Source organism: Mesoplodon mirus (assembly GCF_964341445.2).
Source record: "Mesoplodon mirus genome assembly, chromosome: 11".
In the NCBI taxonomy this organism is placed as follows: Eukaryota; Metazoa; Chordata; class Mammalia; order Artiodactyla; family Ziphiidae; genus Mesoplodon; species Mesoplodon mirus.
The window spans coordinates 20,141,664-20,166,316 of NC_138987.1; the positions used below are offsets into that span (position 1 = coordinate 20,141,664).

The window sequence follows — 24,653 nt, forward strand, 5'->3', positions numbered from 1 at the left end:
TGCCTCAAATGCTACGGAGGTTATTTCTATCAAAGAAAAAAAGGTTGGTACAGCATGCCTGGACACCACAAAATGTACTTTCTGGCCACCAGGTGGCATCGTTGATTAAAAGTTAATCAGTCCCCATCATCACCATCATCCAACATGAGCAGCACAAAACTAACCAAAACATAGCATGTGCAGTCTCAAGGGTTATGCAAGTTAACTCTGTCCTTATATATGAGACCCAGAGTGAAAGAATGAGGACCCAACAAATACCATATCTTGTGAGAGGTCTAAGTTTTCAATACATGGGCTCCTAGTAAGTCTTACAATCCCTTGATTGCCTAATGAACGAATAATCAACTTAAAGCAGAAAATGATTCAGAGGTGCAGGAACCATTTCCTAAAAATGAGTCATCTGTGGGAATCAGGGACTTCTAAATTCAACAGCACCCAGTAAGGTTCCTGGACTGTGTGCTCAGAAACGGGTGATGGCAGAGCACAGAGGAAATTAGCATACAGGACCGGGTAACGTTCCAAAGTCAAGTGTTTTGAATTCAAGGACATGTCTTGCTCTGTATTATCTAGATTTCTTCTTTCCTCCCTAAATGTGTAATGAAATCGGCAACAAAATACAGAATTATGAGATCCAGAGAATAATAAGTCTAGTCAATGAAAGCCTGTTTGCCAAAATTTCAAATGTTAAAAGAAGCCACCTAAAATTATCCTGACTTGTGAAACAGAGTAGAGAGAATATTTTAAACACCAGAATAAAGATCAAGTATCAGGTAGACACACTGCTGCCATCTTGAAGGTGGCTTGGCGAAGAGCTCAAGAGCCCTTGCTGGGGGTGAGAAGACAGATTCGTACTTTCTTTGTCCAGCCATGTCTAGCAGAGGTAGGTATGTGACTCTGACCATGTCCTGTGGCATTTCTGGGTGTCAGTATCCCCATACATAAAATAAGTAGGCTTGGCCCAGATTGAAAAACTAATGACTCTCATTCTAAAGTACCATGAAGCATACCATGAACATCTCTCTAAAACAACTATTTATTTTGAAGTATTTCCTTCTATTTTTATAAATGCTTGACTTTACTTAATTTTAATAATATATAGAATTTTATAGCACATTTAAAGTATTCTAACCCGCACATTTTTTTTTAATACATAGAAGTAGCAAACATGCCACTCCAGGGATATATGATATGGGACTTAGGTACTCTATTATTAGACTTAAGTCATTTTTTAGTTATCTTGTTTTGGCTGTTATAAACTGGATGGCCATACATCCTAATTTGCCCATATGATTCTGCATATACCTGTTGTCCAGGTATTACTATAAATACTGCCCCTTGCACTCTTTAAAGGTACTGGGTTTGAATAATAAATTGTGTGATTATTTTAATTACAAGTAACAGTGGTCAATGTCTTGATATATTTGTCTTTTTCTATACTTCACATTTTGGGTGTGTATGTGCAGGGGGCAGAATATCAATGGGAATGAGAAGGTTTTTGTTGTTTTTAAGTACTTTATATATCTCATGAGAAACCTTTCCTAAAAGGATATACCAATTTAAAATATCATTATTTATATATGAAAATACCAGCTTCACTAAATGATTGCCAGTTTTGTGTATTGTAGTTTTTTATTGCTAATGTAGTAGGGGGAATTGATAACTTATTTTAATTGATATTTATAATTCAGAGGACCTTAAACATGCCACAGTGTACTTATTATGTATACTTTTTCTGAGTGAATTGTTTGTTCATATTTTTAGTCCAGATATCTATAAAAGTTTTAATATTCTCAGTGAAATAGTATTTTTTCATATTTGCTACAAATATGTTTTCTGATGTACTGTTTATCTTTTTATTTCAACTATATTTTAAACCTTTACAATGTTTTTATTATATAGAAGAGTTGAAAGGTGTCAATATTTTCCTTTATAATTTCATTAATTTGGGGGGCTTAGAAAATCATCTCTCCTCCTCTCCCTACCCTGAGAGTTTTAATAAATAACAAATTTTTATTTTTTCCCTGGTTTTCCTATAGTTTAATGCTTCATATGTAATTTTTTTTTAAGTTAAGACTTTATTTTATTTTATTTTATTTTATTTTTTTTTGTGATACGCGGGCCTCTCACCGTTGTGGCCTCTCCCGTTGCGGAGCACAGGCTCCGGACGCGTAGGCTCAGCGGCCATGGCTCACGGGCCCAGCCGCTGTGAGGCATGTGGGATCTTCCCGGACCAGGGTACGAACCCATGTCCCCTGCATCGGCAGGCGGACTCTCAACCACTGCGCCACCAGGGAAGCCCAAGACTTTATTTTTTTAAAGCAGTTTTATGTTTAGAGCAGTTGAGGGGAAGGTACAAAGATTTTCCATATACCTTCTGCTTACACACATGCACAGCCTCCCTCAGTATCAACATCACCCACCAGAGTTGGGCATTTATTACAACTGATGAACCTACATCGACACATCATTAGTATCTAGAGCCCATAGTTTACATTACGGCTCACTTTGGTGTACATTCTATGAATTTGGACAAATATATACAATGAAATGTATCCATCATTATAGTATCATAGAGTATTTTTACTACCCTAAAAATCCTCTGTGTTCTGCCTATTTATATTTAGTTTTGATTTTATTTTTAGTGTATCCAATAATGTATGAATTTTAGTTAGTTTTTCAAATTTTAACAGGATATTCACCAAATAATCCTTTCTATTGTCTTGCACTTCCTACTTTGTCAACATTAGATTCTTATAAACAACAGTCTATTTCAAGTTACCTCCCTATTCCAGTGGCAGAATAATAATTATTATTTTTAATCAATAGGTCTGTTTTTGCAATGGTATTATGTGTCTTTAACTGTTGATGTTTTAAAATACGTATTGACTGATGTTTCCCTCTCAGAATATTCTTTAATGATGTACTGTATTTATTACCATACACAAAATCATTTTGATATGTATGGATAAAATTGCAAACTAAGTTAACCTTAATGAGAATATGGAGTGCAAGCAACTAGTTAAAAGCTAAGTTAATGGTTCTATAGTGTCAAGTATCCCTTTAAGCACAAATGCTAAATCATGGGCTTCAGGAGGACCAGGAGCCTGAACTAATTATCCTTATATCCCCCAGCACCTAGAACAAGGTCTGGTGCATATGCAACAAATGTTGCCTTAATTTATGATGGACTAAATGACACTCATTTAGGTTACCACTTCTTGCTCCATATTTTACTAAGCAGTTGAGATGATACTCTGAGGGTCTAATTAAAAAGTGCTGCAGTCTCTGCTCTAATTCTCCTGCTTCTCAAATACTAGGTCAGTTCTGGCCTCTGAGAATGTGGCCCAGAGATTCCTAAGTCAGAAAAGTGACCTTTCCGGGCTCTCAGGTTCACAGATTCATGTTCTTGGAAAGCTGACAATGCCTTTCTGTGAATTAAAAAGGCCACTTCTCCTGGGCTGATGCAGCCCCTCGCCAGGGCACACAATATGGCAAGTGGAGCGCTGGCTGGACTTAGAACTCAGCCAGGAGCCCTTGTCAGGACATAGCCACATGAGGCAGCCCTGGCCTGTCTTACTTTGATAAGTCTGGTCCAGAGGTGGCATGCCCAAAGGACTCACAAACCAAACCTGATGCCAGGCTTGTCCTAGGACAAAATTTTGGATCAGATCTTACAATGGACAGAATCTCCCTTTGGTCCCTTTTTAGCAGGACATGTTGGCTTGGCATATACAGAATGCCCTTAGGGGAGTCAGACCCATAGGAAAGTCAACAAATGTAAACATCCATTATTTTGACTTCACTGAGACTGCTTTTCTTTGTGGATACATTTAAGCCTGCCAGTGTATCAAGTGAGAATCTCACGTGTACAGAAATGGCCTTGACACAGGCAAGTCTCACTTAAGGAACCTCTTATCCAAATTTAGTCCCCACTACCCTAATTACTGAGGTTTGAGGAGAGAAGTATATTTTACTACCCAAAGAACTGCTAAGTGAAGAATAAAGCAAATATAAACACCAAAGTGAATTCAAGTTTGACTGAATTTCAGTGTTTTCTCCAACTAGAACAGTTCTCTCTCTCTCTTTTTTTTTTTTTTTAAATGGCCGTGCGGCTTGCGGGATCTTAGTTCCCTGACCAGGGATCAAACCTGTACACCTTCAGTGGAAAGGCAGAGTCCTAAACACTGGGTCCATGAGGGAATTCCCTGGAACAGTTCCTGATGTGAGCCCATGATTCTGACACATGCTAAGAGGGAAACTCTTTGGCAATAGAGTCAGCTTGCTAGATCTTTGGCAAGGCCCATTCCAGCAATAGAGGCATTCGGTTACTTGCAGGGAATCCGAGTCAAATCTATACTGAGAATTGGAAAAAGAATGGCTCTGCAGTAATGTCTATGGGTAGAATTCAGAGGGTCTGCAAACTTGGACAGGCAAAACCAAAAAATCTTTCTACTAATCTCTAAGTGAAATACGGAATTTCCTTCCGTTACGAATGTAGTCAACAAATCACAGTATTATCAATGACACCAGGGCTTTATCACCATAGAAATCGCATGTTTTTTTATATGACATTACGGTTGTTGCAGGCATCTCAAAATATTGTTTACTCTCACCAGTAAATTCAAAATCATGACAGTTATTAGATCCACACCACCTCTTCCTATTTAATGTATTACCTAAAGAAGCACATGTATTACTCTGTCACTCCTCAAAATTATTTAAATAACTTTATTTCAGGCCAACTGGTTTCCTCTTAATCTTATGAATTCTATTCTGTAACTTCAAAAATTACTCCGAGACAAGATCCATAGGATTCACCACATTCCCAGAGGGATTCTGGCCTAACCTTAAAAAGGTTAAGAACACTTGTTTTATACAGAAAGTGAGATTACATTTAAAAGCTATCATTTAATAGAACAAGCAGATAAAATGTGCTTACCTCTTATATCCTGAAGTCTTTCTGTAGTATTAAAATACTTCATAGACATAATTTATTACACATCATCTCTCAAAATACCTTATTCACAACTACAATTAAAAATGAATTGCAGAGCTTCCCTGGTGGCGCAGTGGTTGAGAGTCTGCCTGCCAATGCAGGGGACACGGGTTCGTGCCCTGGTCTGGGAAGATCCCACATGCCGCGGAGCGGCTGGGGCCGTGAGCCATGGCTGCTGAGCCTGCGTGTCCGGAGCCTGTGCTCCGCAACGGGAGAGGCCACAACAGTGAAAGGCCCGCATACGGAAAAAAAAAAAAAAAAAAAAAAAAGAATTGCAACAGAACAGGAGCTGAGCTAATTATCACCCTCCCATTTTACATGGACGGAGCTGCTTTGTATCAGGGCCTTTGGGTTCCTCAGAAAATAAATTCTTTGGCTGGCATCCAGGACAGCCTCACCTTTCATCAAGTTCTGCTCTACAGAAAGTGTTAGAATGATTTTAGCCTATGGTTTTCAAACAAACACTTGCTAAGCAGAAGTTTGAATTTTCAGAAGCAAAATTTTCAATTTTCAGTAAGGGATTTTTAAAAGTCATGCATTAATTCGATTCTGATCTTTTGTCAAATCTGCTTATTAGCCTGTTCATAACTCAAATTTATAGCTTCAGAACAGAACAGATGTTTTTAATATCCCATTTTCTACCAACATGGGAAATCCTGGATTTCTAAAACCTAGAGGGAGTTAATGCCATCCCAGACTAAAGGCAAAGCTTACAGGAAAAGTAATATAATATGTTGTTAAAGTCACTTATAAATATTTTGAACAAGATCAAAGAAACTACCTGATCCAAATTTAATCAAAGTTCAAAAGCTTTTCTTCCCCTCTGCAAATACAGAAATGGAAAAAATACTTCAGAGGAATTTTTAAATTATATTTTCATTATATTTTCTTCACTGTGATCCCCACTGATTCACCTTGTTTCAACACCAATGTAGTAGCTTTCCACAAATAAAAGACTTTTCATTGAAAAATTTATAATACATATAACACAAAATAAAGACAATAAAAAACAAACAAACAAAAATCCTACCTAACAAAAAAACACCAACCCTAAAAGGATATATGATAGTCATCCCTGGATGGTAGAAGATGAAGAGGGACTTTGTTTTTTTATAATATGTAACATATTTTTTATAGGCACAAAAGATCCCTTCAAAAAAGAAAAGTGACCCCTACAAAAATAAATCCTCAGAATATTCTCACTCAAACAAGTGACCAGGAACTTCCCTAGTGGCACAGTGGATAAGACTACGTGTTCCCAATGCAGGGGGCCTGGGTTCGATCCCTGGCCAGGGAACTAGATCCCACATGCATGCTGCAACTAAGAGTTTGCATGCCGCAACTAAGGAGCCCGCCTGCCACAACTAAGGAGCCCACGAGCTGCAACTAAGAAGCCTGTGTGCTGCAACTAAGACCTGGCACAACCAAATAAATAAATAAATGAATTAATTAATTTTAAAAAATACCAGGGACTTCCCTGGTGGTGCAGTTGTTGAGAATCCACCTGCTAATGCAGGGGACTCGGGTTCGAGCCCTGCTCCAGGAAGATCCCACATGCCGTGGAGCAACTAAGCCTGTGTGCCACAACTACTGAGCCTGAGCTCTAGAGCCCGTGAGCCACAACTACTGAGCCCGTGTGCCACAACTACTGAAGTCCGCGTGCTCAGAGCCCATGCTCTGCAACAAGAGAAGCCACCGCAAGAAGCCCGTGCACCGCAATGAAGAGCAGCCCCCACTCGCCACAACTAGAGAAAGCCTGCGTGCAGCAACGAAGACCCAATGCAGCCAAAAATAAAATAAGTAAATAAATATTTAAAAAAAAAAGACCTGGAGGAAAAGAAATGCGTTAAACTTAAAAAAAAAAAAAAAAAGAAAAGGTGACCAGATCAATATAAATTTTAGGAGCTGGGAGGGACCCTTAGGGGTTGGGTGTGACCCCAAAGAATAGGACTGTAAGCTCCATAAGGGCAAGGACCACCACTGTGTTGTCTGCCAGTGTATACAGGTGCCCAGCTCAGCGCCAGCCTGTATCAATACTGGTTGAATGAGTAGGTGATTGATTAATGGAGGTGAGAATCTGGCCTTGAAAGTCAGGTTTCAGGAGAAGGTAAGAAAATGAATGCATCTAGAACAAAGGAAAATAAGGTTTGGGCAATTCTTTGGTTATATAGAACAGGCATATAATTGTGGTCTTTATACTGTGGATAAATCATTTTTTTTTCTAAAGTAAGATTTAACTTTTCAGAACAGTTTTACATTTACGGCAAAATTGAGGGAAAGGTATGAAGATTTCCCATACATCTCCTGCCCCCACAAATGCACAGCCTACCCCGTCATCAACATACCCCATCAGGGTGGTCCATTTGTTACAATGGATGAACCTACACTGACACATCATGACCACCCACAATCCACAGTTTACATTAGAGTTCACTCTTGGTGTTGTACATTCTGTGGGTTTGGATAAATGTGTAATGACATGTATCCATCATTATGGTAGGATAAGCAGGTTTTCAACTTTCCTAATAAGCAGAATAAAAGTATATCTGTGAAATGATAGAAAACATATACACAGTTATCCCTTGGTATCTGCAGGGGATTAGTTCCAGCACTCCCCTCAGATACCAGGATCTGTGGATGCTCAGTTCCCTTATATAAAGTGGTGTAGTAAAGTCAGCCCTCCCTATCCATGGGTTCCGAATCTGCTGATACCAAGGGCCAACTGTAGGGTCTCTGGCCCCGGTTCCTAGCACAGAGCTCCCCAAATATTTGTAATTTTCTGAGAGATAAGAGCACTAGGAGTGGGACTCCCCTGGTGGCGCAGTGGTTGAGAGTCCGCCTGCCAATGAAGGGGACACGGGTTCGAGCCCTGGTCCGGGAAGATCCCACATGCCACGGAGCAACTAAGCCTGTGTGCCACAGCTACTGAGCCTGCACTCTAAAGCCCGTGAGCCACAACTACTGAAGCCTGCATGCCACAACTACTGAAGCCCACATGCCTAGAGCCCGTGCTCTGCAACAAGAGAAGCCACCGCAATGAGAAGCCCATGCACTGCAACAAAGATAGCCCCTGCTCACCGCAACTAGAGAAAGCCCGCGCGCAGCAACAGAGACCCAATGCAGCCAAAAATAAATAAATAAATAAATCTATTAAAATATATCATATCAAAAATTAATTTTAAAAAAGGGCAGTAGGTGCATCTTTTGTTCTAATATCTGGTCTTTGACCCTAGTTCTGACACAAAGCCACCTTGGAATTTCCTAAGTGACAGTCGTGTCCTTTGTTATAATGAGGTGACTCTTGGTCGGCTCCTAGATGGGGACTGGTCACAAAGACCAAGCCATGATTAAAAGCGTAAAACTTTCAGCCCTACTCTCCACCCTCAAGGAAGGGGAGAGGGGCTAGAAGTAGAGTTAATGATGGGTCATGCTTACGTGATGAAGCCTCTATAAAAACCCCAGAATACAGGGTTTGGTGAGGTTCTAGGGAGCTGGTGTGCCCAGAGAGGGCATGGGAGTTCCACCCCCATACCTTGCCCTATGTATCTCTTCCATATGAAGTTCAATTTTATCTTTTAGCATACCCTTTTATAATAAAACAGTAAACGTAAACAGGTGTTCCCCTGAGTTCTGTGAGCCATTCTAGCAAACTTTCAAACCCAAGGAGAAAGCCATGGGAACCCAGATTTACAGTCGGTCGGTCAGAAATATAGGTTACAGCCTGGGACTTGCGAATGGCATCTGAAGTTTGGAAAGGTCAGGCTTGTGGAAATGAGCCCACTATCTCCAGGTAGACAGTGTCAGAATTGAATTGAATTATAGGACACGTAGCTGGTGTTGAAGAGAGTCGCTTGGTGTGGAAAAAAACCTATATATCTGGTGTCAGAAGCGTTGAGTGTGGTAGTGTGAGAGCCAAGTGGAGACATGGGAGGAGTGCGTTTTTTCTATGGTCTTCTTGGAAGCGGGCGTGATAAAGGGAGCATGACCAATAGGAAGATATTGCCACAACTTGGCGTGAGTTTAGAAAGGCCTGGCCTGGAGCATAACAATGGAAATGGAAAGGGCAGGAAGCAGAAGCAGAGGAAAACTAGTCAGCAGATCTTATGACGGAGGAAAGACAAGGAAAGAGAAGCATTTTAGTCCTTTCCACAGTTTTGTTTCTGGGTAACTGGAACAGTGCTTTTACTCTTAAAAGCAATTTATCAATCCATCCATCCGTCAAATGTTCACAGGCATCCCTGCATAGGGATTCTCAACCTCATAAAAAGGAACAACGTTTATTTCCCTAAGTCTTTCAGTTTACTGAGTCCCTGTTCTGTGCCAGAATCTATGCAGACACTGAGTTAGGATAAAACAGATAGTCTCTACCCTGAACTGATGAGGAGGAAGGAAATAAGCAGTGGTAAAACATTAATGCTGCTCCTTTAGCAGCATCTGTTCACTTTTTAAAAACTGCTCCCTCACTGCTGCCCCAAGATCCCCCTTTGTCCTAACTTCACATAGGATTTGGGCCCCACACAGACTGAAAGATCTGGCCAGATCCACTGCTCTTAGGTGGCCAAAATAAAGGTAAAATTTACAAGTTTTCCCTGCTTAAATTAAGTAAATCACTTTCTTTACTACTTAAAAAAAAAACAATTCTAATCTTAAGCATTTCATTATACAACATATACATTTTATTTGATCCTATTTTGAGCTGAGCTTAAAAAAATATTACCAAGAATTCAGTTGGAAATTTTTTACTACAACGAAGGAAGAAATAGCCTAAGTAAAATACCCACTAGAAACCCAAATTAGGTCCTGAAGAAAACACTGCAGACAATAGGATGCTTGTTTGAACAGTAGGGGCAGGACTGCTGTATCTGGGGATTTCCACTTACCTTTCTCTAAAGGATTCCAAAAGAAATTATCTTATCTGTACTTCATCCCTGCATTTCTCAATCTTCCCTTCTCAAGAAGCCAAGGTGGGTACAAACCTACTTATACCAAGCCAGGTAGGAACCCCTTTCTCTGCCTGAAACTCAATAAATCGAAGTTGTCAGGAGTTGCCTGAAATAACCTCACTCTTTCTCTCTGTTCCTGTGTACTCTGTGCCCCTGGAATTATTGCAAATTCTAAAATGGAAATAAAAGTATCAATACTTCCCTCACAAGGTTGTGTGGAGGATTAAATCATTGAGCTTGTTTATCCAAAGATGAGGATCCAGAGTTAATTCACATGTTTGAACAGATGCAAACGTAAGACTTAAAATCCAACTTCTAAAAATCTAAGTGCGTAGATAGGGGCACTTTGATAACAAAAGTAGAAATATCTTGCAGAGTAGACAGAAATCAGAACATAACAAAAAGGAGCATTGGAAAATAAGAGTTTTAAATAAAAATACGTATAAAACAAACTTTTGGTACCAACCCCCACGTGTCCTTAGGATTATATGACCATAGGCGCTTCAACTAATAGACACAATTTGTGTTGCTGGGGCAAGACACTTCGCCTCTCTGGAGGAGAGACTGTCTCTGAAATTCTCTCTCTCAATGTTGTCCTTTAATTAAGCTACAGATATTTTGGTTAAAGGGATGTTTTAAATGTAGCTTAAAACCAACCAGAATTATTTCCTAAACAGCTTCCAAGCTATCCCAAAGGGACCCAGATATACTGGGGTGCACTAAATTATTAATCATTAATTAAAAGACTCACTCCTTGACCTCAAGGAGTTTATAATCAAATTAAGGAATCAACATTCAAGTCATATAAATATTAGCAAATTCACAAGGCATCAAATAAATATTTACTAAGTCACACTGCACCAATACAAAGGGTTAAGGAGAACTGGAGTAATCAGAGATGGCTTTGGAGGTAATGGAGGACTTCAGGTCAGGTGGAGGAAGGGAAGAATTTGAATCAATGGAAGAAAAGGCATAGAATGAATCATCGGTTATTGCTTTACAAAGTCTATGTTCTTTCTTTAACTTTAGTCCTGACTTTGTAACCTTGAACAAATAAATCCACTAAGGGTCTGCTATATATAAAGTGTGGTACATCATTTAAATAATGGAGATTTTCCAAGTTAAGGGTGGGGAGGGCTTTAAGATTAAAGAAGACAAAGCTCAAAACTAACCCCAAGCTCACATCATGTTGGTTATAAAACAAATGAAATCTGTTCTCTTAAAGAGAATTTTTAAAACTTGCCGTTGCTATTTCACCATTAATCAATTAAAATCAAACTCAGTATGAAACCTACATTAAACACATGTGTAACTCTTTTACTTAGATCAGTCACAGTGTGGGAAAAAAAATATTTTTACATGAAAATTTCAGAACCTTGCTCCATCCTTCTCTCATTTGAAACCATAGTCTTTTGCCACTAAAAACAGTACTTAATTCGATAGCTGTAGAAATAGCCTAAGCCATTCAATAGCTCATTTATGATACAGCATTGAATTTATCTAGCAAAAACACAACACATGCATGGGCACTTCCTTTTGCCCTGTGTAGTCTAAATCTCTGCCAAATGCAGAGGAAAGAAAGTACAGATGGACAGGATATCCTCAAATTATTTGGTTTGCCTACGTCATTCCAGAGAGAAATCTAGTGCCTGATTCACAGTTAGAAATTCAAATTAAGTAGAAATACCTAGGGTAGCCAGTCCTGGGGCTGAAAGGCAGGACTTCCTCATCAGCAGTTTACTAAGCAAGCTTGGAAGGTATGAAGGTTTTGCCTAAAGTGAAATCAGGAAATCCTGGCTTTCCAGAATTCACCTACCTCATTCAGTATAGCTCTTGGCTTAAGTGAAAGTGATTAAGGATTAAAGCAGGGGTGCCATTGCTTAAGAACACTAATAGGAACCAAGTACCTCAAAATCTATATACATAAAATTACAACTGATTGAATTTTGAGTGGCAGTGGCATTTGAATATTCTTGTGCATTTGGACACAATTCTTCAATTCTTTATTTATTTATCTAGATACTTATCTATCTATCTATTTATTTATTTATTTAGGCCATGCCATGCAGCCTGCAGGATCTTAGTCCCCCAACCAGGGATCAAACCTGTGCCCCCTGCATTGGAAGCGCAGAGTCTTAACCACTGGACCACCAGGGAAGTCCTTGACATAGTTCTTCATGCACATTATATATGTATATTAAGTCACTGCATATCCAATCCACCTCAGCAAATACCACAGAGGATCTAGTGGTAGTATGTGTTGGATACTATGCTTGGTACTGAGACTATACTGGCCTTTCATGACGCCAGACCACTCAATCACTATAAGCCTGTTATTTCATCTATGTAAATAATATTGATATATGTCTAGCTATGGTGAAGACTTAAAGACCCAATGAATATAAAGTCCTGAGCACAGTGTGTGCCTTCACTCAAATCACAGCTTTTTCTTTTTTTAACTATTACAGTGGTAAACTAGACGCACAGCCCTGTAATCCTGAAGTTCCAGTAGAAGATACAGACAATGACCAGACATAATGACAATCATGATGATGATAAGGATACGGATACTACTAACAATAGCAGCTAATATTTATTTAGAACTTACTATGACCAAGGCACTATTCTAAGCACATAGCTCGTCAATCAATCCTTATAACAACCCTTTGAAGTAAGTGACTAGAGGGCCATGGTAGTTGATATACAAATATGTGGGAGTGACACTCTAAACCTCATTCTTGAGTGGCTGAGAAAGTACCTTCTTGGAATTAATAATATTAACCAGGTAAAACGACACAGCGTTGTGGGGCTGAGACCGTAAAAGAAGTTCTGAGCAAGAGGAATTAACATGTATGAATGCCTAGAGCAGAGAATGCACATGGATGACCGAAGAACTAAAGAAGTTCAGTGCCGGCAATGTCTACGTGAGGCTGCCAGCAGTGTATAAATTCATGTGTTAGGAAAATCGGCTACCGGATAGAAAAAGAGAGGTGTTCTTAGGAAAGGCAGGGTTTCCTAAGAATGACAGGAGTTGCTTTTTGGTTATCTGTCAGAGAAGCCCACCTGTTAGCAGCAGCCTGTACTGGGGGATCCTCTGAACCGGCTTGAGCAGGTAGTGCTTGAGGGCCAGATTAGCACAGCGTGGGCTCATCTGAAAGGAAAAGGCATCCAAAGTAAACACACGCATTTTCCTAAGAAGCAAGGGACCCAGATCCAAGTGCTCGAGAAGCCGAACTTTAAATAGCCAGCAACTCTGGGATTCATGGAGAAGCTCCCTTCAAGGCACAGCTCCTAGGCTGAGTGGCAAACCAGAACCACTCACCACGGAGTCTACCCGCTCTTGTAGAGACATCTCTGAAATCACTGACTCATTGGGAAATTCACAGCCCTCTCGCAGAGGGTGGAGGGTGGAGGCTGCGGTCTGAGTGGTAGGCCAGTCAGAGGCAGCAGGCTACCACTCAGAAAAGCATCTACCAGTGTATTCATGAACACACACCAACCCAACAACCGAGAACGAAATGCCTGGCCCCCAAAATAAGGTGGCAGAAATAAAACTACTGGGAACTGGACTCAAATAACCATCAGAGCCTATCATCAATATACTCATAATAACAACAGTTGGTGCTGGGGAGAATGCAGAAATTAAGGACAACGTGAAAAGCAGCCTTGCTAAGCAAACCTTGTCTTATAAGCCCGAAGAATGTAAACTTTCTCAGATGAATGGCTACAAAACACAGCCCCCAAATCACACTGTATATGGGAACATTTCATTCTGGAACCCTTTCGACTTGACCACAAGGACATTTGATTCTGCTGAAAGTTTTTTTCTTAGTATGTACAACAGATACTGGTGCCCATTCCTGAGCCTCTCCTCCTATCTCCAATAAAGGTATTTACTGTGGGGTGACATCAAAATGGCCAAGTGAAAATGTCCCTGCCTCCTAAGATGTCCTGGTGTTCTTACACAGCTCAAGTGGGAAGGAAAGAGTTTTTTCAAGTATGATGGTTCTATCTTTTTCTAAATATGTACATCCAGGGTTTGGTATGTAGAATAATTATTAAAGTATAGTGACAATGCATGTTAAGAAAGCATCGAGGGACTCCCCTGGTGGCACAGTAGTTAAGAATCCACCCACCAATGCGGGGGACACGGGTTCGAGCCCTGGTCCAGGAAGATCCCACATGCTGCGGAACAGCTAAGCCCGTGTGACACAACTATGAGGCCATGTGCCACAACTACTGAAGCCCGCGTGCCTAGAGCCCAAACCCCGTAACAAGAGAAGCCCGCGCACCATAACTAAGAGTAGCCCCCACTCGCCACAACCAGAGAAAGCTCACGCGTAGCAAAGAGGATCCAACACAGCCAAAAATAAAAATAAATAAATAAATTTATTTTTTAAAAAAGAAAAAAGAAATGAGAAGTAATGAGACATAAGCTTTAAAAAGAAAAAGGGCTTTCCTGGTGGCGCAGTGGCTGAGAGTCCGCCTGCCGATGCAGGGGACACGGGTTCGTGCCCCGGTCTGGGAAGATCCCACATGCCGCGGAGCGGCTGAGCCCGTGAGCCATGGCCGCTGGGCCTGCGCATCCGGGAGCCTATGCTCCGCAACGGGAGAAGCCGTAACAGTGAGAGGCCCGCGTACCACAAAAAAAAAAAAAAAAAAAAAGCGTCGATCATGCAAGCATCATTAGATATTAGACAGCTAACTTTCTCCATCATATTTTCTTTTGCTGCCAAGGCAACAGAATAACTCACTGGACACTGATGAAAACCTGGGTCAATTATCAGTTGCCATAGCTGTATATACCACACTTCCATTCTTAATATCAATAGCATGAAGATTTCAGAAGAAAGGAAAAGAGGGAAGAAAAAATGACAAATGATTTTAAAGTTTAATTACCGTACAAATTAGAAATCAGCCATATCTTAATACTTCTAAAACTTTTCTAGTTTGCTGTAACTGGAATTCACTAATATTTTTAGTTTCAAAACAGAGAAATGGTAGCAAAACAGAGGATGGTAGCAAAAATACCTCAAATTCTCTAACAACAGCAGCAAAACCTGGGTTTTTCTTGTACTGCTCATCCAACAAAGCTATATTCTTATCAAATTCTTTGATATATGTGGAATACATTTTTAGATATGGTCCCTTCTTTACAAAGATATCAGCAATTCTTTGTTGTTCCGTCCTAAGGATAGAGAAGAGATAGACAAAAACAGAAAAAGAGTCATTACGGTATCCAAAACATATCCAGTGATGAGCAGAGCCCCATTTCCAAGCCATCAACTTACCTTTTTTCCCTCTTCTTGTAAGAAATATCCCCAAATGCCCACTCTTTCCCATTTCCATTATTGCTACCATTACATCTTGCCTGGACTCTGCCAGTCCTCTGACTGGTCTCCCTGCTTTCACCATCTCATGCTTCTGTATAGCCAGAGACTGTTCAGAAAATTCAGATGAACTTTTAAGATAACTTTTTATAAGTGTAATGATAAAGTATGGACAGGAAAACTCTTTTTAATTATGTTTTATTTTATCATGCTTTTAAAAAATAGCTTTTAATCATTCCTCAGCCCTTGAACTCTGTGTAATTTTATACTTAGGCTGCAGCTAAGTATTAATCACTATTTAGCATATTTTCCCAACATGCAGAAGCAAGATACCTGTAAAACAGGCAGAGGTATTTTCCTGGATTATGTATAAAGAACGCTTAGAGGGAAATTTTCATCATTTTTATCATGAAAGTAGGTGATACACCATGTTGTTATTTTGGGTTCCCCACGGACTTCAACAATAAATTCAATCCCCCTAGACCAAACTGTACACATTTCCAAAGATGTCACCAAAGTTTCTGTTACTGTCTAAAGACCAATAAAAGCAGTTAACCTTTGGTATTCTTTTCCTGTTCTAAAATCTACAACATCTGCAACGATGTCATATATGTGTAAATTTTCCAAACCAAACAACAAATCTTCCTATTATCTCGGTGAATGCCCTCCTTTCCAAAATGCAGTTTCCTGGCTTGAAGCTCCAAAAAGATAGATGAGACATTTAAAAATGTCTCCAATGTGAATACATCAACTAAACTCTCCCAATTTCAAAAATCCTGATTATAAAGGTCACCTATAGAAAGTTAAATTGGCTGACTATGGGCCCTTCCTGCTTTTGAGGCAACATTACCAAAGAATTTAAAAATTTAGAGTACTGAACTAGGTGCAACAGTGAATTTTGGCCATCCAAAGTGATCAATCTGCAGGTAACTGCCAAGAAAACTCAATATATTGAAAAAACACAATGTCAGGAACAATGCCTCTCTGTCATATGCAGGGCCCTTATGGCTTCATCTAAACTTGGAAACTGGGAAAGCTAGTCAGTCCATTTTTACCAGTTAAACATTCTTTCCTCCAGTTCCTTCAGGAGATCCCGATTGAGCTCGTATAGCTGAGGCAAGTAGTATAGGATCTGATTTAGGATCCGGTCCTCAATCACTGGTTTCCCAAGTTGCCTGGAAGCATGGGCTACTGCATCCCGGAAATCCTGTTACAGTTCAGAGTAGGAAAAACAATATACATACATATGTAACTTAATAAAAAGCTTTTTCCCCAGTCACTCTCCTCCCTACAACAATATAAACTGCAAATTGTATTTCCCACGAAGAACTCAAATTGTAAAGTACCCACTTCCTCCTATCCCACCTACTTGGATAGGACACACACACACACACAAAATGGCTGGGGTGAATATTTGGTTTTAAAACAGACTGTGTGATATTTCTCTTAAATCTTTTGGTTTGATCTCCAAACTTAGTAATTATACTAAGGGGTATCTGTAAGTTGTATTGCAACTCTAAGTAGTCCTTAAAATTATTCCAATACTACTATATGAACAAAATCCATTTATTTTAAAAGTCTCCAGATCTTGATTTAATTTTGGAAGTGTCCCTTTGTCCACTTTCAGTAATTATTTCCCAAATGCTGGAGCATTCTAAGTGAGGCATGTGGAGGGTGGTACATTCTTGATAATCAGAGAATACTGAATCCAAGCCCTTACTCCTAAAATACTGTGTTTGTTTGAGCTAGCTCCATTTTCCTCATCTGTTACATGGGTTATGAGACTTTAATTAGATACTGCACACAAAGCTTCTTACAATGTATTTGGCACACAGAATCAACAAAACATTTTAACTCTGGACCTTAAACTCTCTCCTCCCTCTATCCAACCTCCCCATAAATTCACCAGAATCTATACTTTTCACAAATAAAACCTTTTCTCATCACATAGCACTTTTCCCTGTAAGACTATTTATAACATGTTTTAAGACAGGCCCACCCCACCCCACCCTACCCTATCACTCCAGAGGACTTGGAAAGGGTGGGGTTGGAGATGGTACTTCTCTAGATTTCACTACATCTTGAAGCCTACCCCCAGGGGATAAGTAAAACAATGGTGGACTCTGTTCTATAGTCCTGAGGATTCAATAACAAAGGTTGTTCCTTCTTAGAAACAGGAGGTTTAATTAAAACCGTGAAGCAAAGGTTGGGTAAAACAGACTCTCTACTAGGCTTTATCTTCTTTCTCCTTTCTAACTGCTTTCCCTTCAGGAATTCACTGGGCAAATCAAATAAACAAAAAGAAAGACCCTGATTTCTTCCCTGATCCTTTCAGCACCTACCCCTTACATACATACAGTAGCCATTAGTATTTCTTATGCTTCTTGTGAAGGGCACCAACCTCATACCTAATTTAAAAGTACACAAAAAGCTCCTAGAGTAATGAAAATAAAAACAAAAATAAACAAACAGGACCTAATTAAACGTGAAAGCTTCTGCACAGCAAAGGAAACTATAAACAAAATAAAAAGACAACCCACAGAATGGGAGAAAATATTTGCAAACAAAGCAACCGACAAGGGATTAACCTCCAAAATATATAAACAGCTCATGCAGCTCTATGTCAAAAAAACAAACAATCCAATCAAAAAATGGGCAGAAGATCTAAATAGACGTTTCTCCAAAGAAGATCTACAGCTGGCAGAGAGGCACATGAAAAGATGCTCAACATCACTAATTATCGGAGAAATGCAAATCAAAACTACAGTGAGGTACCACCTCTCACTGGTCAGAATGGCCATGATCAAAACGTCTACAAACAATAAATGCTAGAAAGAGTGTGGAGAAAAGGGAACCCTCCTACACTGTTGGTGGGAATGTGAATTGGTACAGCCACTATGGAGAACAGTATGGAGGTTCCTTAAAAAAACTAAAAATAGAACTACCATATGACCCAGCAATCCCACTCCTGGGCATATATGAGAAGAAAACCATACTTCAAAAGGATACATGCACCCCAATGTTCATTGCAGCACTATTTACAATAGCCAGGACATGGAGGGGACTTCCCTGGTGGTCCAGTGGTTAAGACACCACACTTCCATTGCAGGGGGCACGGATTCAATCCCTGGCCAGGGAACTAAGATTCCCACAGGCCTTGTGGTGCAGACACACACACACACACACACACACACACAAAAGACATGGAGGCAACCTAAATATCCATCAACAGATGAATGGATAAAGAAGATGTTTATATGTGTGTGTGTGTGTGTGTGTGTGTGTGTACAAATACAATGGGGGTATTACTCAGCCATTAAAAAAAAGAATGAAATAATGTCATTTACAGCAACATGGATGGACCTAGAGAGCATCATACTAAGTAAAGTCAGACAGAGAAAGACAAATATCATATGATATCACTCATATGTGGAATCTAATTTAAAAAAACAATACAAATGAACTTATTTACAAAACAGAAAGACTTACAGATATCGAAAACAAACTTATGGTGATCAAAGGGTAAATGTGAGGGGGAGGGATAAATCAGGAGCTTGGGATGAACACACACACTACTATATATAAGACATAACCAACAAGGACCTACTGTAGAGCACAGGGAACTCTACTCAATATTCTGTGATAACCTATACGAGAAAAGAATCTAAAAAAGAATGAATATATGTATATGTAAAAAAATAAATAAAAGTACACAAAAAGATTCCTCTTCTGGGAATTCCCTGGTGGTCCAGTGGTAAAGACTCCACCTCTGGGCTTCCACTGCAGGGGCATGGGTTCTATCCCTGGTCAGGGAACTGAGATACCACATGCTGCGATCCCGCATGCCGCGAGGGGTGGCCAAAAAAAAATTTAAAAACGATTCTTCTTCTAAGGTATATTTTAGACAAGGCAAATCCTATGTTTAACAAGTGCTAATAAACCCTTCACTTAGGCCTCAGTACCTGGGACTAACTTTATCAGCCCAAAACCGTCATATTCACCCAAAGGAACCAACTAGTTAGACCAGTAACTAAAGAACTACTTTGACAACTAATTACTTTAATATAAAATAAGAATTCGTTACTTGTATAAACTACAATCCAGAAAACCACACAAAACAGCTCCAGAAACCAAATGGATCTGGGCCAAATTCCATCTCCCAACAGCTTGTTTCTATCAGCATTCACATTTAGTAAGAGAAAATAGAGCCAACTTAACACTTTCGAAAGTCATTAGACTTTCCATCAGGCGGAACTATACAGAATATATTTACATACCACGAATAACATCCTCAACTGTAAATGTATTCAAAGCACAACAGTTAAACATCTTCCATAGCATTTTTTTTACCAGTTTAATGATTAATATAATTTAGACGCAAGAGTTTCCTTGTTCAGCAAAACAAGAAGCACTGCCCTTTCTTCTGGTAGGATAAATGATGAATATGTTTGTCCCTTGGCAGCAGGATGACTTTTATTTTCCAGTTGGAAGACATTTCCTCAGCCAGGACAATGACAGCAGACATTAGCTGCTAAGTAGCTTAAGGACCCTGTTTGACACAGCTTTTGCTAGACTCTGTATTCCATATGTCTGCCACCATTGCCAAAAAGGAAACTGGTTTATTTAAGACACATGCAACAGACACTAGCCAAATCCACACTGTACTGACCAGTGAGGTGGCCACCTCTAACTGGAGGTCCCTGTCACATACCAGGCAAAACTTTAGTTTTTTTTCCAGTACTACTGGGTGGTGTCGACAGCTCTAAAGGAATGAATGGGCTATGATGCCTCTTTAAAAATTATGAGTAGCATGTCAGAATAAAAGAGAAATATAATTATAAGCACAAAAGAAGAACGTTTAACAAAGACAATAGGAATTTAGAGAGTTTATACCCAACTATTAAATACTATTCCTAAGACCCAGAGAGTTACATATTTTAAACAAGTACTACCAGGGCCATTGTTAGTCTTCATGGTGGATTTTTGAAAACAGAAAAGAGCACCCCTTCCTCCAGGCCAGTGCAACTCAGACCAAGGGCCCTACTCATAACAGATGGCCTTCTTAACCGCACAGTGCAGCCCTGGCCCCAATTCATTCCCTCACCTCGTGGGCTACCATCCCCTGAAAGCCATGTGCAATGGCCCCAGTGCCAGATGCAACTAATCCACACAGGAACTACACACAGTCTCTAACTTCTCAGCTCTTCATGAACCTCAGCCATTTCCAAACTCATGCCACTGGAAGGAGGAAACTTTTTTTTTTTTTAATAGAAAAGATGATTACAACATATCTCTGGTTATTTTTCTAAATGCTAACAGCCAGGATAATTTGGGAAAGTGTGATGACACTTAAGAGCCAGAGGCAAAACTATTTTGAGGCAGAAGAATCTAAATTTACCAACACCCCCTTGACTACATCAGTGAGGATGCAAGACCACAGGACTGGCACTTTCAATAAGATCCAAAGTATACTTTTTCACACTGGAAAAGGTGGGTAATTAAAATAAAAGAGGTGAGGGGAGCTAGAGTGTAAAAATGTTAGGTAAGCAGGTGAGGTTTTTGATATCAACTACATATACTTCAATCTATTGTTCTAACATAAAACCTACCAAAGATTCTGTATGTAAAACGGAACCATCTACACTCTAGTTTCTGATCACCAACAACTTGGCCTTTTTAGAAACAGAAATGGGCTTCTGGATTAAAAAGCATACCATAATAGTATTCTTAATAATACTAAGAAAACCTACAAATAAGAACCAGATCAACTTTAAAAAAACTCAGCTCCTTTGAGGTATTAACATACTAGCCTTACCAGCTCTGATCACTTGGGCAAGAGCAAGCAAAAATCAATGCAAATAAAATCAAGTCTGAACATCTAAAGCAATGAAGCACAAAACAGATGGCCTTGTTTGTCAGGTCAGGCTTTATATCTCCAGGACCAAAGAGAAGTAAGTGAGTTAATAACCAGCTGTCCTGACTGGGCTTCCTGACCTTAGGGCATTACTTAACCACTATGATGACACAGTGAATTACAAAGACTAAATGGACATATGAGCAGACAGGGAGCTCTGCAGGACTCCCTGCCTACATGTAGGGCATTAAGAATCACTTCATATTAAGCAAAAGCAAAGCAGCTACTAAGGTCAAAGAGCTTTGAAAAATATACAGAAAGCAGTGTGATACTACGAAGTTAAAGCGGGTGGGGGGAAGGCTCCACGTTAACAATTTGATTTTGTTTTAAAATGAAAATATTTGACGAATGAAGTTACTCCTCCCTCTATGTTCAGACCTGGTGATATCATGTACAATCATCAATGCAAAACTGTATAAAACATGGATGAAACCTACCCTTTGTCTCAAATCTCCAACCCCTGCTTAATAACATTAAGAAATAATCATCATAATATATCCTAAATGATCATCTTTAGAAGATGAAAAACTAGAACTTCTCCAGTTTCCTGACCCAACTGAAAGAATTCTGAATGCAAGCCAATATACTCAAAGATACACTGTACCCTACACAACATGGCAGAGATTTCAAGTAACAATTTTTAATCAATTTCTGAACATTCACTTAGTGCAAGGGCTCAAACAGACCAGAGTTCAAAGTCTGGCTTTGCCATTTAATGGGTTTTGCCATTTAGTGGGTTACTTTTGGCAGTTAGCTTACTTTCTTCATTTAAAAAAACAGAAATGACATCTATCTGATAGGGTGGTTATGAGGATTAAAATAGATAATTTGTGTAACATATCATGCTGCGAGGTGCACAGAGAGCACTCAATAAGGCCATTTATTTAATTAAAGGAGATTTGGTTATCTTAAATGATACATGACCACCATTTAAGATCCACAAGTCCCTGGAAGCTTGGAAAGAGAGCCCTCAAACAGAGGTCTATAAACAGAAGGAAACATTATACCAAACCAAGGTGAGGGAAACAAACACCTCAACAGCAAGACAAAGGCACTCTTAACAATGAACTTCAGGGACTTCTCTAACGGTCCAGTGGTTAAGACTCCATGCTCCCAGTACAGGGGGCACAGGTTTGATCCCTGATTGGGGAACTAAGATCACGCGTGCCACAAGATGTGGTCAAAAATTAAAACAAACAAACAAACAAAAAAAACCCAATGAACTTCATCCAGTGAAGGATAGTCCTCACGTGAAGGAAGCTGCTCAGAAGTGAAAGTCTGGTAGCCACGTCAATAGACACTAAAGGCGGATTCTTTATAACTAAAGAACAAATGATACTTAAATGGTTCTCAGAACTGAAAAGACAAGGTGTATTCAGTAGAACAAGATGAAGTCATTTTAAGATGGTAAAAACTGGAGGCTTCTATGAAGAAGTCTTTTATTATTTTATTTATTTATTTATTTATTTTATTTTTGGCTGTGTTGGGTCTTTGTTGCTGCGCGCAGGCTTTCTCTAGCTGTGGTGAATGGGGGCTACTCTTTGTTACAGTGCACGGGCTTCTCATTGCGGTGGCTTCTCTTGTTGCAGAGCACGGGCTCTAGGCGCACGGGCTTTGGTAGCTGTGGTTCACGGGCTCTAGAGCGCAGGCTCAGTAGTTGCAGCGCAGAGGCTTAGTTGCTCCACAGCATGTGGGATCTTCCCGGATCAGGGCTCGAACCCGTGTCCCCTGCATTGGCAGGCGGATTCTTAACCACTGCACCACCAGGGAAGCCCAAGGAAGTCTTTTATAATGCATTTTTTAAAAAGATATATTCTATTTACTAACAGACATCTGAATGTCCAAGTAGCTTTGCCCCTAACTCTATGGATTTTAATTGGGAGTCTCTCAAATTTTCAAGGTAATGTATATTCCAGTCTAAGGCAATTGGTAGAACAAAGATGCTTCATTACGAGTACCACTTACCTACTGCTTAACCAGCCCATCTTTGTTAAAAAGACCTCAAAGTCTCTAATCATTTTCTTTCAAAATATATTTTTAAAATCATGCTATTTAGACATTTAAAAAATAAACTTATAGATATGTCTATTAAACCAGTCTCCCATCAGAAAGCAAATAAGATAACGAAAGCAAAAAAACACTGTATCATTTGTACTTAATTATATTAGATGTCTAAGGTGTTTTATCTGGAAAATGGCATTTATATACAATATAATAGCAACCTCTGGATTGGACAACTTCTGCTACAAAAGAGGAGAAGAAATATAAACAACTAGAGTTTCACCAAACCAAATATTATTCAGCAGTTTCCTATCATTCATTTAACATACTAATTTAGTATGATACCAATAAACAAAACAGATAAAAATCCCTGCTTTCATGGAGCTTACTTTCTAATGGAAGAAGAAACCTAGTAGGGTATTTTTCAGGAACAAATTCTATTTTGATTGATTTTAGTAAAAGCTTACTAAGATAACATTAAAACTAAATAGTATGGATTTTAACTGACATAAATACATTCTAAATAACAACACTATATTTTGAAGGACCTCCACTTAGCCTGCAGCTAAAACTAACTGGTGCCTAACAGTTTTTTGTATGATCACATTTAACCATTACACCAACTTTATGTGGGTATTATTATTCCCATTTTCCAAAGAAAACAAGGCTTCATTAACTTGCCCAAGAGCACACAGTTAGTGGCAGAAGCAGAATTCTTAACCACTAACCAATTAGTCCCATTCATTCATTCAATAACATTTACTGGGGGCCTTCCACTGAATAGGAATGATGGGAGGCTCTGAAGATACAGGATATCTGCCCTCACCTAGCTTACATGTTAGTACAGGAGACCAAAAACAAACAAGTAAACAAACAGATATACAAAATATATGCAGTATCAAGAAGAAAAGAAACACAGGAAAGTTGAAGAGAAAAGGATGGTCAGTGAAGACCTCTCTGAGGAAGTCACATTAAGCCCAGACTGGAAGGATAAAGAACTAGCCATGAGCAAATGAAGGAAGGATGAACGTTCCAGGAAACTGCATTGGCAAAATCTCTGAGCAGGAATAACCTTAGCACTGAACTAAGAACTGAAAGGAGGCTGGTATGGCCAGAACATGGTCTGCAAGTGAGAGAATGCCTTTCTCTCTTTCACCAACATTTCACCTCATTACTAAAGGCCAAATCACAGGGCAGGGGGAACAGGCAGGGGGAACCATAATTAACATAATTAACACAGAAGTTAATCCATTTAGAGGAAATCAGATAGCAGAAGCGCTCAGGATTAAAACAATCCACGTGCTACCTTTATGGGGTACTTTTGGTAGAAGAGTAAATATGAGCCTTAACAGCACAGTGGGAGTGCTGGATTGAAACAAACAAGATGCTTTTGGCTTCACCCACATTATCCTGGTGACAAACCCCTCCTAGTAATGGCTGAGAACCTGTTTAACACTTGGTTGTTAAGA

General features: G+C 39.5%; 1 protein-coding gene across 4 annotated transcripts in view; it reads right to left on the reverse strand.

Annotated features, from left to right (window-relative positions):
* FGD6 (FYVE, RhoGEF and PH domain containing 6) overlaps positions 1-24,653 on the reverse strand; it is a 109,691-nt gene that overhangs the window by 29,801 nt on the left and 55,237 nt on the right. For 3 of the 4 annotated variants that reach the window (XM_082635871.1, XM_082635872.1, XM_082635870.1), the window contains 3 exons: positions 16,325-16,476; positions 14,971-15,127; positions 13,003-13,090 (listed from right to left, as the gene is read on the reverse strand). In XM_082635871.1, coding sequence (XP_082491997.1) covers positions 13,003-13,090; positions 14,971-15,127; positions 16,325-16,476 — 397 coding nt within the window. The remainder of the gene's footprint in view (positions 1-13,002; positions 13,091-14,970; positions 15,128-16,324; positions 16,477-24,653) is intronic. The other variant, XM_082635873.1, reaches the window with a different exon arrangement.